The 18,406-nt window shown below is 40.4% G+C and overlaps 1 protein-coding gene across 1 annotated transcript in view; it reads right to left on the bottom strand.

The window, feature by feature from the left end:
• The window catches only part of col15a1b (collagen, type XV, alpha 1b), a 77,746-nt gene extending 62,319 nt beyond the window's left edge, over positions 1–15,427 (bottom strand). The window contains exons 1-2 of the mRNA XM_071531326.1: positions 15,162–15,427; positions 14,986–15,068 (exon numbers count right to left, since the gene is read on the bottom strand). Coding sequence (XP_071387427.1) covers positions 14,986–15,068; positions 15,162–15,172 — 94 coding nt within the window. The 5' untranslated portion in view covers positions 15,173–15,427. The remainder of the gene's footprint in view (positions 1–14,985; positions 15,069–15,161) is intronic.
• Between the last annotated feature and the right edge of the window lie 2,979 nt (positions 15,428–18,406).

Below are 18,406 nucleotides of genomic sequence, written 5' to 3'. Positions count from 1 at the left end.
TACACAAGCCTGGTTCTCATTTGAAACTGGGCAGCTACCAGATGTGATTGTGTGCAACTGTATCACTGTGAAGTGGTGCATTGCTGAGAAAGAGCAAGTGCACTCAGTCAACCTTACTTAACTTAGGATAAAAAGGAGCACTGGATCAGCATATTTTTTCCCTCTACCAAGGCAAAAGGGTGATGGTGACAGTTTGGTATGCATTGAAAAGAAACATTCATGTATCTGTTATCTTTTTGTTATCGTAGCATAAGACAAATTACGTTTTTACTAGAATTCCCACTTAAAAACACATGGTGCTGTTTGTGAGATTACATGCAAAGACAGAAAGGAACAACAAAGCATCTCTGGCCATTGTAAGATTTGGTCATTATAACTGTACTTCAAATTCACTGGATCCAGTTTTCCTTTAGGCTCAAGTGATATCTATCTTGGCGAGGATATCAGCACAATAAAATGCAGAAAAACACTTTTTTCTCATCAACATTACAATTTTTGGACGGACTTTTAAGAGCCCTTTGGGGAACTCTTATGGGCTGTTTTGACCATAACAATAACTTTTTTATTGCAGACCATCATTAAAAATAATAACTGAGAACTCAGTCACTTAGCACACATCATCTACAGCCTTACTATGTTGCCTCATGCTACATTCCAGAGAAACATATTACCCAAGAGATGCGGGGAAAAAGAAAAGTCCACAGTTAAACGGCAGCTTGACTTTTGGACTTTTTTTTTTTTTTGCTAAGCAATCATGCAATCACAACCATTTTTTGGCACAACCCTCTGGAATTCAGTGTATTTTACAAGAGAGAGTGATATGCATAGTCTACTATGATCATATAATCTATTGTACAGTAGGTATTTCACTGTCTCTTTGTAAGATAACGATGCAAATGCAATGGTCATTTATTGCACTTAGTGAAAAGTCAGATTCTGAAGAACAGGCATCCTTTAAATATAAATAATGAAATGTAATTGCATATGCATGACCATGACAGGCATTATTTTTACCATTAGTGAATAGTATGGCTTTCTGATTTGGTAACTTTTGTGATTTTGCCTTGGTATTTTATTCCACTTATCTTACCATGCAGTGAATTGGGAATGCTCCAGCAGCATTTCATAGCCAGTTGCTCCATTTAAAGTTGTTCCACTACTTTTCATGCATAAACACCTCCAACAAGTGAAGAAACCAATCACTGGATGTTCATTCATTTTCTGGGACCAGAAACACATCAGCTGATAACTGCACAGTCGTCTTGTTTCCTTTTTTTGTCGGCACAGGAATATTAGCTGCTGCTGGACTTTAACGCAACATCGCTAACAGCAGCTAGTCACATTTTTCTATGCCTCCCACCTATTAGTAATGGTACACCTAGCTTAAATAAGCTGTCATAGAGCACTGGACTCAGAATTAGAGGCCACAGCACTGTGTAGTCCTCAATCAAAAACTTTTTTCATAGCGTTGATAGCCTTGTATACACTTCTTTTGTAGTATATTGCAGTGCAGTCACAATAAAAGAAAATATACTGTATGTATCCCTAGAGCCTCTACATTTTAATAAAAGGGTGAAATGGGTGTAGTATAGCTTGTAAGAGGGCAAAATAGTGAGGTATCCTACAGTAATACAAACTAATCCAGTAAGGAGAAAGTAGATTTGCCATGTTTTGGTTTTGTTGCTGGAAAGAATCCACATACTTCTGGTTTTGGAGTGGCAGAGGTGATTAGAGTTTACTACATGCAAAAACATAATCACTGGTAGCGCTAATGAGAGAGGCCAAAGACGGAAACAGCAGCTACGGGCAAAGAGCTAACCACGAAAACCACGGCCAGAAACTGACTTGCTGATTTTCACACTTAGAACTCAGACAAGAAAAAAAACACTTATTCCCAGCATGGATTTCTAGCGTTAAATCACAAGGGAAACAGCACTTAGTGTATTCATATGTATGGCTGGAGATGCGGCAAATAAATTAAATGAACAAATTAATAAGCAAGCAAGAGAAAAAATAATAGAGCGAGGGGAGAGACAGAAAAGCAAGAAATTATGAATGACAAGAACTGAGACAAATAAAGAGAAGAGAGACAGCGAAAAGAAATAGGCATTGAGATACAGAGGAAGATATACAGATAGATAAAAGACAATAAAACAGAGACACTGAGGGAGGAAAAAGAAGAGGGAAAGCATGAGAGAGACTGAAAAACAGAGAGGAGAGACAGAGAGAGAGCGATGTTTGTTGATGTTTACAGGCCAGCAGTGAGGACACAATAAGGTAAATTGAGACCGATCCATTAATTAGATTTGTGGTGGGATTTTCAGGAAGTGAGTCGACAGTATGCTGTTGCATTCTCAGAAACAATGCAGCTGCAGACCAGCTGCACACACACACACACTCACACACACACACACACACACTCACACATACACCCCCCGTTGGGAAATAATCAAGATCCTCACTCGCAGACGCTCTTGAGGGAATACATCTCTCTCTCTCTGTCTGTCTCTGAGTCTCTCTCTCTCTCCCTCTCTCTCTCTCTCTCTGAGTCTCTCTCTCTCTCTCTCTCCTCTCTCTCTCTCAGGCTTGAAGCTGCCAAAGCAACATGCCCATACCTCAACAATTACAGTGAAACGCACAAGCAAGACTTAGATCATAGAAACACCTCATCATTCTTCGAAGAATCAAACAGGTGGTCTTCAGTCTGGGCAGAAGTCATTTTTTCTATGTGTGTGTTGCAGCTAAAAAAACAAGACACAAAGCAAACTTTAAAAAGATGCAATAAGGTTCAAGTGTCTGTTGTGAAATGTTTAAAGGAGAGACTTTCTTTGAAGTCTGTGGTTTTGGTTTTGGTTTGCCAATAAACAGAAGTCATCCATTAACTAGACAGGAGACAGTGCAGAAAACCAGAGCCATGAGGGTTCAAGGTTGGTACAATAAACCATCAACACTGCTGAAGCGTGACCCGGTGTGACCTTATGGGGTGAATGAGTCAGTGACTCAGTTTTATTAATAGGGAGCCTATGATTTCATATTTCCTCAAGAGCAACATAGAAGATAATCATCAAAATGATATACAGGCCTGCAGAGAGGAATGAGGGTGAGGCAGAGGTGTGACCAAGTCAACTCAAGTCTCAAGTCAAGTCCCAAGTCTAAATGTAGATTACTAATCAAGTCCATGTCATTAATGTCAAGTCTCAAGTCTAAATGTAGAACACCAATCATAACAAATCATACCTCGAGTATCAATTTATTATCCTAAAGAAAACAAAATATCTAGGACTTTTCAATGCAATATGGTTTTAATAGGATAAAAACTTGGTAAGAGCATCATGAGTTTGATTTCTATAATCAGTTTCAACTCCAATAAATTCAATCATTCCATACAAATTCAGAAAATAGAATTTAAATTCAGTCGTCTGGTGGAACAAATCTCATCACTTTCAATCTCTCAACTTTCAAATCATTTACACAAACTTTTGTCAAGACTTTAGAAACCTTTTCAAGTCATCAAAGCACAAGTCAAAGTCAAGTCCCAAGTCACCAGAACCCAAGTAAAGTCAAGTCTCAAGTCTTTCATGCATCAAGTCAAGTCTCAAGTAATTAAAGTTTCCACGTCTGGGGTGAGGTATGTGGAAACTGAGACTTTGAAATGAAGCTTCGATGAATATACTGTTGCTACTGGTGTTTGACCGTTTGCTGATGATTAGCTAAACATCAAATAAGGATTTTCAGAGAGCGGGCTCCTCGTCAAGTAAAGGGTTATCTATGACAAAGTAGCAATTAGTTTAACAGATAAATAAACATTCCTTATCTCCGGTCCAATAGCAAGTGGACTGATCAAACGAACAGAGATCAGAGGGTGAAGGACCCGCTGCTTGAAAGGTGGGCGGCTGATTTTCAGACAGAAAGAGGAAAAAGAGACGCATTTGTTTCAAGACTCCATAAATCTGTCCTCACTGACGACCGCTCTGTCATTACAGGAGTCCTCCTCCAGCACACACACACACACACAGACCTGCAAGCACACATCAGGGTGTGTAGAAGCACTTTTACACACATACGTACAGACATGCACATGCACATACACACATAAGCACGTACACTTTTTAATGCATTATTTGGAAACACTAATTTTACATTTACATCCTAATTTGTACAGAATGCAATTAGCTTCAACATGTTTTTTTTTTAGGAGTTACAAGGTAATTTAGGAATACAGAAATCGTCATCTCACTCACTCACTCACTCACACACACATACATACACACGCACATACACATGTTATGAATATAATAGTTGGAAACACTGAATTATATCCTTATTTCCACAGAATTCAGATAGGTTTAACATGGGTTATGGTGATTTAGGGATATAAAAATCATCATTTCTCTCACTCACACATATGCAAATACGCCCAGGCGCTCTCACACACACACACACACACACACACACACACGCACAGCTGCGATGCACTCCATGACCTCTCGAGACACTCAGATGCTCCATAGCTGTATGACAGAACATCTCTCTCTCTCTCCCTCTGTGGTCTCCACGCAGCAGAACAGACACCTGCTTGTTTCGCCTCTATCTTTCCGCCCTGACAGACACTTTCCAGACTGTTATAAATTCCATGTTTTCACCCATCGGGCTTCTGTGGTGCAAAGCCAGGAAGCCCGGCCGCTCCCAGAAAAATAAACATACTAATTCAGACCACTTTACATTCTCGTAAATTGCAGTTTTGATGCACCTCTAAGCCCCTCTGACATCGACCTATGAGCATGCTCTTTCCTACAGGAACGCAGGATCTCTAATGCTCATAATTTATATCATGTGTCTCATTTCAGTATAATGCCCTCATGGTACACTGGACTAATGCTCTATTGGTCAGTCACAACACCTCCCCTTATAGCTGCAGCCATATTTTTATGCCTCAAGTGTTCAAATATAAGTTGACTGAGCATGCAAGCTCTTTTCCTGCAACACCTTGCTTCACATTCACACAGTTACACACATTCAAACCTTCAAGCTGCCCAGCACAACCACAGTCTTCGTCTACTGGTTCTGAGCAGCTCTACTGGAGCAGTCGGGGGTTAAGAGCCTTGCTCAAGGGCTCCTCGACCGTAGCTGTTGATGGAGTAGAGAGTGTTTCAGCTGGTCCGGGGATTAGAACTGGCAGCTTTCTGGTCTGCTTCTCTAACCTTTACCGTACATTCACACTGCGAGCAACACAATCAAAACCACTACACAGATGCAATCAGAGCCTGCTGACAATCAGAATCACTCAGAAAAGAGAGACCCATCAACCAAGTTGCTTGCAGTGTGAACAAGCAGTCAGACCACTGCCTCCCCAAAAGGATATATGCAGCGTCACCTGTATAACCTGCCATCCATAGTATGTATGATACGATATACTTCATATTGGTGAAATTTGCCTTGGACTCACAGCGCTGCTGGTTTTCAACACGACAACACAACATATTGCACAAATCAAACAGAAGGCATAGCATATCTTGCCTGTACCTTTGCACCGTATGTGAGGTTCCTGTTGTCGTTATGCCATGGTTGTCTGTAGATGCGTTGAAAAACTTGGTACCAATGTCACCAAGACAAACTGCTGTACGTTTATAGTACTTGGAGATTGAAGTGATTCTGGGTTTTTTTCAGTTTTAGAGTTTCTGCCACTTGGGATGGGAGAGTTAACCGTTGACCATCACAAATCATTATGAATATAGGAACATTGAGCCTCATTAAAAAAGCAATATACCCCAACACTTGAAGAATGTTGGATACATACTGTCAAACACTCTTTAAATTCAGAATTACACTGTACCAAATTGTTACAAATACTTCATATGCATGACAATGATGGCAATGAAGGAATGCTGCTTTAGCTTGAACATATGTAAAGGTGAGAGGTGTTCTTTGGGAAGTTCATATAGAGAAATTAGATCCAAGGATACAGATACCTAGATATATATCGTATTTTGGAATGAAACACTCCATATGGAAAGGCAACGTAAAGTAAACAAAAAACATCAACGAGAAAGGAGTTAAATCAGTGTTTCGTTTGATCCTCGTCATCCAAAATTAAAATGAAGGCCACAGAAAGAAACAGTGGACCACATCAAAGCATTTAGGAAGCGGGCCAGTTGAGAATAAAAGCTCTTTGATGGCCGAAGCTTTGATTTCAACAAGCGATGACTGATGCTCAGATAAGGAGGAATTAATGAGAGATTAATGGAAAGACTAGCAGGGGATAAGTAAATCTCAGGAATTCAAATTTGTTATCAATGCTAACAACGGCATCAGAGTGTCTCAGCAAAAGAGCATAGAGTGATGAAAATAAATTGGAGTAAATATAAAAAATTGGATTTAGGAAGATAAGGTATTTATGGATTCTTCTGCTGGATCTGGTTCACATAATGTACATCTACGAATAAGGTTCTAGGAGATAATGTAAAAATATCGAAAGGTACCAAAGTCAAAGTGGCATTTGAAGACTCCCCCCTCCCTCACGGAAACATTCCTATACTTAACACGTCCTGTTTTTGTCCACTTCCTGGTTTCATTCTCCTGCAGGGAGTCATCTGTCTCACCTCATACTGTGTCCATGACTCATCACGGCGGCTTGTTTTGAAGAGGCCATATTTAGCTTCTCCTGTTCACCCACCAGGATTAAACAGACATTTTTTAGTTTAGGATTCGTTTTATATTATTTGCAGTACAACTGTTGCAGCCTCTAGACTGTGGAACAACCTTCTGGAAAGTGTTGAGTCAGCACAATCCATTGCCGTTCAAATCAGTTACAGACCCATTTTTACTCCATGGTCTTTCAGTGTAAGCAATGGCTTTTTTTTTAAATGTGCTTGGTCTTTTTTTGTCTGTAATTTATGAAAACCTCTCGCTCCAAAAGTGTGAAAAATCAAGATGACAAATGAAGACATGAGTGAATTGGCCACCGAAACCAAATTAACTGAACTCAACACCAAACACCTGCAAAGTAAACAGGAATTATCTGGGATGCAGAGACATGTGCGACACACACAACCTGCAGTACATGACCACAGTGCGACATCTTGAATCAGTTTGAGCTTGCATACTGCTGACACATGAAATAGTAAACACATGTACGTCATAAAAGATGCTCATCTCACCACCGCAAAAACCAACAAAACTATGAAGTACGTATAGAAATAAACTGAAATGATAAGAAATTATATTGTAAGTTATTTTCAAATTAAAGCTAAGAGAGGCAACTTCACACCCTTGCTGCCCCAAGTACCGAGAGATGACTTTGAATTTAGGAATTTTTTCAGGATTATATTACCCCGAAGTCAGCAAACTGCTCTTCTTAATAGTTTGGCAGCAGATTCAGCTATTGTTACCAGCAGCTCCCTTGTTGCTGTTGAAGAGACAGTTTCTATTTTGCTCTTAAGTTTCAATTGAGATTAATTTCCTGTGGGTGGAGAAGATTTCCTGCCAGTGACCATACCGACACCAGAATTTAAATTTGGCAATATACACAATTAAAGGAAATGGGACGCTCTACTCTTGTTGCAGCCACACTTTGTGATTTAGGCTGATAAGACAAGTGTATTTTTACATAAACATCTTGCCAAGTGCAGCTTTAAATGAAATAACTTGACTCTTACTCAATGGTTTGAACCCAACAACAGCCAGTGTATCCACTGTCATTTCCAAAGTTGTCAAAATTGTCAAAGTGTCCCAACACCGACTCCCTAGCTGCTCACACTGTATGCTACTCTTACAGCATCTGTTAAATGTACAATGTAAATGTAAAATATATTTTTTGCACCCAACAGTTGCTGTAATTCTCTCTTCATAGGAGAGAGTCTGCTAAATATCTAAAATGTAAATGTAAATCATATCATTACCTCATAATGTACACACAGAGAATTTTCATTCTGGGCAAACTCATACAGCACACTCATACATTTGACACTGAGCAGTATAAACACACAAGAAAACATCTGGGCAACTTTATCTTGGGGAGTCTAACTGTTAAGTGGTAATCCATGATATCTTCATTTTTGTTTTTGATCAATTGGCGATAAAGAGTAGCAAAACAGACATTTATTTACATAAAAATGTTGCAGAATACTACTTTAAAAGTGTTTTTTCTTACAAAGGGAATCGGTGTTGGAGAAGACTGACTACATTTACTATGCGGGAGTTGAAATCACCCTTTTAATCAAAACCTGACATGTTTAACTGTGTTCAGGGCTACGGTCCAGATGACCTAAATCAAACTGAAGCCAAACCAAGGTCAGGTCTAGCTGAGTCAGAGTCAAGATGAAGACCAAATGGATGCGAAGAGTTATATTACTGTGGATGGATTTACACTTCTTCCATAAACCCAGTGTCTTCTCACTTCTGTTCTGTGACAAGGAGCTAATCCACAGGTATTACTGTTCTCTCCTTATTGCCAAAAAGTACCTCAACATAAAAAAAACAAGTTCAGCTAGATTTACAATGGATTTTTGATTGATTTTGCATTAAATAAAAAGATCATGTCTGTGTCAAAAAGTCTTGGAAGGCCAGGTTGGACTGGTGCAGCATCTGAGCAGAAATGAAGCAGACAATAAGGGCATTTGTAACACTTTGACTCCCAGAGGAAGAGAAGTGTTTTCCAAACAGTCTGCCTGTCTGGATGAGATGTCTCTGTCTGTCTGTCTGTCTGTCTGTCTGTCTGTCTGTCTGTCAGTCTGTCAGTCAGTCAGTAGTTCTGTTTATTTATGTCTGTCTGTATCTGTCTGTCTCAGTCCATCTGTGTCTCAGACTGTTTGCCTGTTCTGCCTGTCTATCTGCTGTAAGTCTCTCTCACACACACACACACACACACACACACACACACACACACACACACACACACACACACACACACAAACACACACACTCTCCTTCTCTCTATCTCCATAACTGACATGTACAGTAATGTGTCCATTTTCTCCACAGCTCTTGTTTTGGACGCAGGAGAGAAACCCTCTTCCTGCAGCTCCTACAGAACTCAACAGTCATCGCTGCTTAATAGTTTCCAGAGTTTGGAAACAGAAATTGTTTCATATTTCAAACAAAACACACCCGCAGCAGCAGCCAAGTCGGCAACCATGAGTTTGAATCAGAGAGAGAGAGAGAAAGACAAAGACAGAGTGTTATATTTATGTTAATATACAGTATGAAACGACTAAGCTGTCTAATAACCTAAAAGTTTGGGATAATATTAAATCACTTCATCAACAAACTTGAACTTGAACCAACCTGCGCAGCTAACCGATACGTCAACTCATTCAATGGCTCACTGCTAAATGATGCATAATAACTCTTGAGCTAGAATGATTCATAAGACTAACCATTACCATAATTATTCTTGATCCACAGCAGAGTGAGTCACAGGGTTTTGTGTTCATACCACAAGCAACTTGTCTCTTTCTATGGACCTACTGTTCAGTTCCCCATCTAGTGTGTGATGCTGACCTTCATACAGTATGTCAATGGAGACATTTAGTCAGTCGGTCAGTCCAGGCAGCCACTTCCAAGCCCATGACAATCACTCTCAAGTCTTCCTCTTCATAGTAAAAGACCAACGCCCGCATTTATAAAAAAAAATTAATTCCAAAGTTCTATGTAACCATTTTGGAAAAATTGGCACATGAAATTCATCAATCAGTCTTTCAGAAACACAGAAGTTCCTATTTTCAAAAACATGACGGTTGGGAAGAAAAGCTTCTAAGGTGGTTTTGTGTGGGCGGACAGAGTGAATTAGTAATATGGAATTGGCCATGCAGGTTCCTCCCTGACTACCGCTACATAAAAACAGTCTGTAAAACCTGCAATGAAATTTGATTTTCTTTGCGCACTGTGTAGTCTACTATAAATTCATTCTTCATCCAAAGCCAGAAATGTATCCCAGAGTTTCCTCTACCACTGAATAGGTCTGGTGGGTCACCCTGCCTTAAAGAGCTGCTAACACTAAAAGAATTTCTTTACTCTGGGTTTCAATGGAGAGCTTTAATCTCCCATGCTCTAAATGCTGTTTTAGACGCTTTTATATGCTACCGACATTACAATTCTTGAGGAAACATTGAATCGTTGTAATTTTTTGGCATGAAAACGGTCAAATTTAAAGATATTGAATACTGGCGCAAAATATCGGCTATCTGAGACTTTGGTCTAAAAATATCAGTAGACTCACATAATCCTCCTCCTCCTTATCAACATCATCATCATCACCATCATCATCATCATCATCGTCACCACAATTACAATTACAATTACAATTTCACATTTGGCAGACGCTTTTATCCAAAGCGACTTACACATGAGATTTGCATACAACACAAGCAAGTATCTAGATAGGAGAGAACCACGAGAGTAAGTGCTATAGAGCTAAGTTCTGGTCCAACAGGACAAAGGTGCTACGAGACAGTGCAACAAGCGAAGTTCTGGTCCAACAGGACATAGGTGCTACGAGGGAGTGCTACAAGGCAGTGCTATGAGGTAATGCATAGAGTGCATCAAATCTTTTTTTTTTTTTTATGAAAGGAGGTATTCGCTAAAGAGCTGGGTCTTTAGCCTTTTCTTAAGGATAGAGAGGGATTCTGCGGATCGAATGGAGTTTGGCAACTCGTTCCACCACCGGGGAACCACAGAAGAGAAGAGTCTGGCTAGAGACTTAGGGCCTTGCTGAGGTGGCAGCACCAGGCGCCGCTCCATGGCAGAATGTAGTGAGCGGGAGGGAGCATAGACCTGAATGAGGGAGTTCAGGTAGGTCGGAGCCGTTTTGGTTATTGTTTTGTAGGCGAGCATCAAGGACTTGAACTTGATGCGGGCAGCACCATGCTCATAATAGCTAAATTCTCCAAGACTCACATCGTCTCAATCAGTGGTTCTCAACATGGGGTCCGGGGACCACCAGGGGTCCTTGAGGTTCCAGGGGGTCCGCAGCAAATTGATGAATTGTTAAACTTCACCATTATTTCACATACAAGAAGTGAAGACAATTAGAGAATGACTGTTTTGATCATAGTTTAACTGGTATCTCTCTGTCTACAATACATATAGTCATGGAATTCTGGACAAAATTATATCTAACAATAAAAATATTCTCAGATTTGGGTCCAAGAGATAAAATCTCATCAAATGGGGGTCTGAGGCTCTAATGTGGACTGAATTAGGTCCTTGATATGAAAAAGGTTGAGAATCACTGGTCTGAATCATCCTCATCCCTCTAATCATCTTCATCATTATCATCATCCTGATCCTTATCATCACCCTCATTATTATCATCATCATCATCGTCATCATCATCCCCATTAATGTAGAACTCTGTCTCTGTGTCTTTGGTATTCATTAAAGTTGTTCCATCAACATAATCAAAAACATTATTATTTGCGAATAATTGCCATGTGTTTAGCAGATGGAGGACACCAGAAGTGAGAAACATGTGTGTGTGTGTGCATGTGTGTGTGTTTTTGCAATACGTGTGTTTAGTGCAAGTGTGTGTGTATGTATGTGGATGTGTGTGTGCATGCCTATATGCATGCGAGCGTTATATTCATTATGAAGTACAAGTGCTGATTCATGTTTCCACCCCCCCCAGGCTGAAGATCTCATACTGTATACAGCCTTTGTTTCCACGTTGCTCATTAGTAAACATTAAAAGACACAAATTCCCAAAGGGCCGGCTTTTACGACTCCTCCACTTAATGATGGCACACAAAACGTTATGATGATGTTTACTGATATCTGGACCGAAGCCATGATGCTTTATTACTGGTTTACTGCTTGTTTATTTAGCTTTGGATATGTTGTAAAAATGATTTACCATTGTGGACGGGTAAAGTTGTTTATTTGTTCACTCATCAACCATATTGCTCATACATTCATTTACTCATTCATTCATTTACTCATTCATTCATTTGCTCATTCATTCACACATTCATTCACTCATTCATTCATTTGCTCATTCATTCATTTACTCATTTATTCACCCATTCATTCACTCATTTACTCATTCATTCATTTGCTCATTCATTCATTTACTCATTTATTCACCCATTCATTCACTCATTTACTCATTCATTCATTTACTCATCCATTCACACATTCATTCATTCACTCATTCATTAATTTGCTCATTCATTCATTTACTCATTTATTCACCCATTCATTCACTCATTCATTCATTCATTCATTATTTTGCATATGTATTTTTTCTTTCTTGCTTTATTCCTTTCATTCTTTTGCTGATTAATGTCGTTTACCCATCCAGTCTGGCCTACATACCCACCAACAAAGACTGCTGATTAGCATTTTGTGCTTCTGTCAAACTTAAATTAAAAACTTAAAAACCAAAGATCTTCCAGTCAGCCAGCAGTGGAATCTCTCCTGGCCAAAGACAGTTAAGTCCTGCCAGGTCTCAGGTCTGCTGCATCTACCTTAAAACATTAAGGAGCACAAACAGAGGCAGCGTGCACAGTTTCACACTAAGGAAACGGATCATATCGGCTTGACTTCAGCACACGCGCACGCCGACGTGAGCGTTGCCACGGTAACAGCTCTGTTTTCAAGAATATTTACAGCGTACAAGTGCCTGGAAATATTTGTCCCTGGCGCTCTATCTGGCAAGTGAGCTTACAGTGAGCCTGCACGCACGCACACACACACACACATACACACGCATTCAGCTTTCCTTTTTTTTCCCCTTGAAAGAGTGAATCATGGCAGAGCTTATGAATATGGCAAAGGCACAAACAGGTTGACAGCAGAGTCTCTCAGAGCCTCTGCAGGATCTACAGGATAGAGGAAGAAACCGGACGATGAAATCACACTTTTTCTCCTTTTGAAAACTTCTCTTTAGTCAGAAGTCATGCCTTGGAGATCCCCCCCCCCCCCCCCCTTCCCCCCTTCTCCTCTTCTCCATTCTCAACTTCCACTCAGTTGCAGCTCATTTCTTGCAGGTCATCTATTTCCCCCATTCCAAACTTCTTTTCAGTCAAAACTCATTCCTACAACAAGATTGCATTCCAATTATTGTAAATTTAGGGATGAGGTTTTTAGCGCAGAGTGATTATGCTTTTTTTTTGCTGCCAGCAGCCAAAGCGGTGTTTAATTCAACTGTCAGCAACTTTAACTGTCAGACCCTGACAATTAAGCTCCGTGGGGCCACATCAGCTAGAGAGACCCCATAATTATTTAGCGAGGCCCAAACAATGGTGCTTTTGTGACATGTCGGTCCTTGTGGTGATCACAGGTCAAGATATCCACACACACACACACACACACGCATAATTGTGCACACACATGCCTGAATGTACACACACACACACACACACACTGGCTGTAAATGCCAATCTGGATTCCAGTCCACTGACGAAAGAAGAAGTGATGGCATAGTGGCCTGTCTGTCAAAAGGCCAGGGTGAAACTAATGAAATGAGAAACTGTAACTTAACTGACAATGACCTTCACCTCTCTCTCTCTCTCTCTCTCACACACACACACACACACACACTCACACACACACACACACACACTAAAATGTCCCAAATCAGTAGCAATGGCATTACATCACCGTCACCACCTTAATTATATGGTGCTACTGATTGTTGAGGTCTGGTAAGGATAGTCTGCGTCAGCGAATGTGCACTTTGTGAGATTTCTCCAGTGTTGCCAATTGCAATGGAAAAGAAAATCAGGATTTCTTTCGGAGCTAATTGAGAACATGTTGAAGTGCTCCGATTGGTCCATTAATCATGGAAAACTCTACTTTTGAGCTGTGAAAACAAAGACAGCACGCCACAACGCTGAGGCGAAGACTTCATCATCATCAGGAAAATCATATAGAAATCCTAATCAGTCAGAGAGATCAATTGGAATGATCATACAGTACAGAATCCAGGCCAGGTTGCAGGTATCTGTCAACAGCATAAAGCGAATCATCCAAGGCAGTGGTTCCCAAATGTGGGGTTTGGGGACCACCAGGGGTCCTTGAGAGGATTCCAGGGAGTCGCCAGCAAAATGAGGAATAGTTTAGTGTTTAAGAGTGTATAAGAGTGACTGTTATGATCATAGGTTTACCTCCCCTCCTCCAGTATAGACAGTTATGTAATTTATTAATCTGAACCCCCAAACAGAGTCAAACATCAACAAGCATCTCAGATTAGGTTCCTTGGGATGCTGAATTATATATGGGGGTCTAATGCAGGTCTAAATGTCTCAAAAACCCCTAACACTCTACCACGATCTTTGCTATATACATACCCAACAGCTTGCCCATTCATATTCAATGGATGACAACTCATGAGACAATAGAAATTTCACCAGATGCTTCCAATTTGCAAAGTTTTCCTAGAAAAAAAAAAAAGTCCTACCTGAAAAATCACTATAATATTCCTATAGGGGTGCATGAGTGTGTGGTAGTGACCTTATGGAATTAATTTATCCTATATGATATTCATATAATATTCATATAATATTACTAGGTGTGTGTTTGTGGTACTCAATAGTGAGTTAATAGTGACCTTATCCTGCCTTATTGAATGGTTTATCTCCTACAGCATCACCATGACATTCCTATAATATTCCTATAATATTACTGTAGAGGCTTATAGCGCATTCTGATACTCAATAGTGCATTTATATTGACTTTATCGTACTTTATGGATTATTTTACGGTAATATTCCTATAATCTTCAATGGCGACATATAGTTTTGCTGTGATATTTGTACTGCATCCTTCCTAAATGTACATTAGGCTTATTATAGCGCGTTTTCCTAGAGGTAACGCGTGTTCCACTGCAGGAGAGGAGCGCAACAATTTGAGCATTCACACTGACCGAATAAAAATTCATGAGCCGGCAGAGGTTCCGTAAAGAGAACTTAACGCGCTTGCAGCAACTTTCCCCCTCATTGAGACACGTGTCCATTCAAATCAATATAGGCAAACGGAGAGTGCACCTACCATCCAGCAGCTGATACGCAGTCGAGCGACGGCAGCAGAACCACAGGACCGGTAGAAATAATCCAAAGGACCACGGGGGAATGCTGCGTAATGACAGAAGTAAAGAGTGAGAAAACAAACATGTGCGCAAAAAAAAACTTCCTCAAAAACAAACACCCTTATGTCTTTCCATTTACCGTAAAGTCATCTTCAGTGATGGAAAGCTTAGATCCACACTAAAGTCGCCCTGTTCATGTGTGATAGTGGTAAGAGAGAGAGAGATGGAGCCCGCTCTGCCTCTCTCTCACTGACTCCAAACTAAAAAAAAAGTCTCTCTCTCCCTCTCTCGCTCTCTCACTCACTCTCTCTCCCAGTCTCCCTCTCTCTCTCGCTCGGTTTCCCTGCACTGCCTGTGGTTCCCAGTCAAACAAAGGCAGCTTCAGTGCGTCGGGACTCAGGGGGCCCTCAAAACTCTGAAACCCGACTCCGTGTCTCTCTGCGGACCACCGCTTTCTAATCCAACCCTCCCCTCAAGACATCACAACCCCACATACAAATTAACACACTTGAGTTAAGTCCTCCTCCTTCTTCTCGTCATCCTCCTCCTCCAACTCATATGTGTGGTTTCTCTCACTCTCCCTGCGCTTTAAAACGGTTTCTTGTGTGGCCTTGAACTGCAAGGGGGGGGGGGGGGACGCCTCGAGATGAGCAGCATCCTTCCCGTCCAAAGCTTGTTATCATTTCATCACATGAAATTCTCAGAAATTTACAGCCAAAACCTCTAATTTTCTCTGAGGTCTGGTAGTAAATGGTTGTTTCAATTTTTTGATTGCAAATTAGTAGCTAGCTAAGTAGATAGCTAATTACATGGGTGTCCTATTCAAAGCAAAATCCACTATCAAACTGTAACAAACTACTAAATAGTGAAATCCAATACATGAGTTATACTCCAAATTGCTATATTGTATATCCATATTGGGAAAAAAGTCATTATCAGAAGTTCATCATTCAATAGTTCTAGAGGATTCAGCCTGTAAATCTGTTGTCAACTAGGCTAAAAACTTACCTGCTGACCATAAAAAGTACCATAGTGTCTTTAATTTGGTACCATCATTTTGTAAGAGTAGGTGTCACTATTTGGTGGATATCTCATTTTTTAATAAAACTTTTAAAAAATCAGTTTAATAAAACTGACCAATAGATACACTTCAGAGGAAAGTAAACACTGTACAAGGGAAGAAAGCAGAGTAGGGTGAACTCTGGGTTTTAAACATTTTCTGGGAAAGTCCCATGCAGACTCATTGTCTCTCTTGTCATCTGGTTTCTGACCCATACTTTAAGAAGCCATGCTAGTGTATGGTAAAGGTACGCACCTCTCCAGACCTGGGTGATGATACAGTCAGTGATTCACCCACCACAATGTCTGGAGTCAAGAGCATTGTGCACTGGCGCCCAGGATACAGACAAGCAGACACACACACTCACTCTCACACACACACACACACACACACACACACACACACACACACACACATCAGTCTAGCTGCAGGAGCCAGTGTGGTACAGGGAGGACAGATAAAGATGTGTTCAGACCGTCTCTCTGACAGCCCAGACAGATATGGACCAGTCAGCCAGTGAGCAATGCTGTTAGAGAGGTAACATCGGTGATAAGCAGACTGAGCAGTGGTGTTGTCAGGAGGCAGGAGCCGGTCTTCCTAAAAATGTTTTGTTGTGACTCTGTCAAATGCCACATTTTGTTAATGAGCCTTCATACTTAAAGCTCTTATCAGCCAAAATCACAAAGTGGGGCCACAGGAGAGAAGAGTGTCCCTTCCCCCCTAACTGAGATGCCATAAATTAATCTTATTTGCCCAAATTAAATTCTGGTGACAGGTTTGCGTACTTCACCCACAGGAAGTGACAAATTAAAACGTAAATATAAAATATCTTTCGTCTCTTTGGTTTCATTTGCATCACAGACCAGCTGGGTTGGTAAACGTGAGCATGCTGTGTGCAGTTTACGTAACATGATGCAAAGTTAAAGGATTCACAGTTACTGAAGTTCAATTGAAATTGCCAAGTGCAGTTTTAACAAGAATGCATTCACTTCAAGAAAGGATATTCTGGATTTTTTTTGTAATTTGCTTTGTTGAGGTAATAGTCCAAAACTTCCTCCTCATTTAGTTTGGATTGTTGAAGTAGGCTACTGTGTGTAAAGTGCCATCATTTGATGAGCGTTGTATCTTTTAAAAAATATTATTCTGGATTGGTCTACAGTTTGTGAAATTCAATCAGAATCAGATCTTTCATCGTAACGTACATTAAATACACAGGCATTTCAGGTCTTGGTAACAAGAGACAAAGGCTACCTGTATACCAGCTTAAACAGATTTTACAGTACATAATGAAACACTGAAGTGAGGGTGAAATAGCCTACATCAAAGTGCCTGATGGGTGTTGTGTTTTTGCTCTTTGTAAGTGTCAAGTCTGCTGTATCTTTCATGTCAGGCCTGATAGCTGAGAAGCCTCTTCAGGGGCTCCAGGGGCTGGAGTGTTGAAGTGCAGTTAGACAGGGGTCCGAAATTCAACTGAAACGCTACTGAGAGCTGAGTGCCTCTCATGTAGCCTAATGTCCCCATGATATTTATTTTCATTCGTTATGCTCAGTGTTGCCAACTTGGCGACTTTGTCACTAGATTTAGTGACAAAGTCACTAAATCGCCTCCTCTCTTTTTTTGAGTGATCGTCTTATTGAACCAATCATAACAGTTTCTGCCCTGAGAAGACGTGTCAGTAATCAAAACTCCTATCTGCGTGAAGCAATTTTGATATTATTTACTTTAATTTGCATATATAAGTTGCACATTTAAAAGATTAAAAAAAAAACATGAGAAGAAAGTTTTGCAGGTGAGATAAAGAAACCCCAATCACCTCACCTGGAAATAAAAGAATCAAGATGACCAACAAGGACACACCTGAACTGAATAACAGAAAATAAACAGCGGTATAATCCAATATGGAGGAAAATGTGTGTGTGTGTGTGTGTGTGTGTGTGTGTGTGTGTGTGTGTGCACTGTGCCTCACAGGTGTCCAGTTTAGTCAGTGGTCCTCTGACTCATCGCAGCTGACAGTGTTTTGGCACAGATAAGCTTTCAACTTCTGTAGCTGGCAAAATAGGGAAGTTCACACATTACCGGAGTGTTTGTGTTTCCATGCTTCTTCATCCAGCGCTGTAAAACAATACAGCTGCTGTGTTGTGATGGAGAACAAAAGAGGGGGTCACAGGTGATGAGTAAGTGATGCAAAACCAACAATGGTGTTCAGAAAGGAAAAAAAAGGAAAAGGAAACAATGATTTTCCACATATGTTAAAGTTGTCATCTCCAGGATCCTCGCTGTTTTTATTGAGACATCTTTGTTGCTAAGCGCTCATTACTGTGGTG

Source organism: Centroberyx affinis, unplaced genomic scaffold, assembly GCF_046629955.1.
Source record: "Centroberyx affinis isolate AG114_WGS23_722 - 3 ecotype Tasmania unplaced genomic scaffold, CSIRO-AGI_Caff_v1 ptg002065l_1, whole genome shotgun sequence".
Taxonomy (NCBI): Eukaryota; Metazoa; Chordata; class Actinopteri; order Beryciformes; family Berycidae; genus Centroberyx; species Centroberyx affinis.
This window is presented reverse-complemented; position numbering and strand designations above follow the sequence as displayed.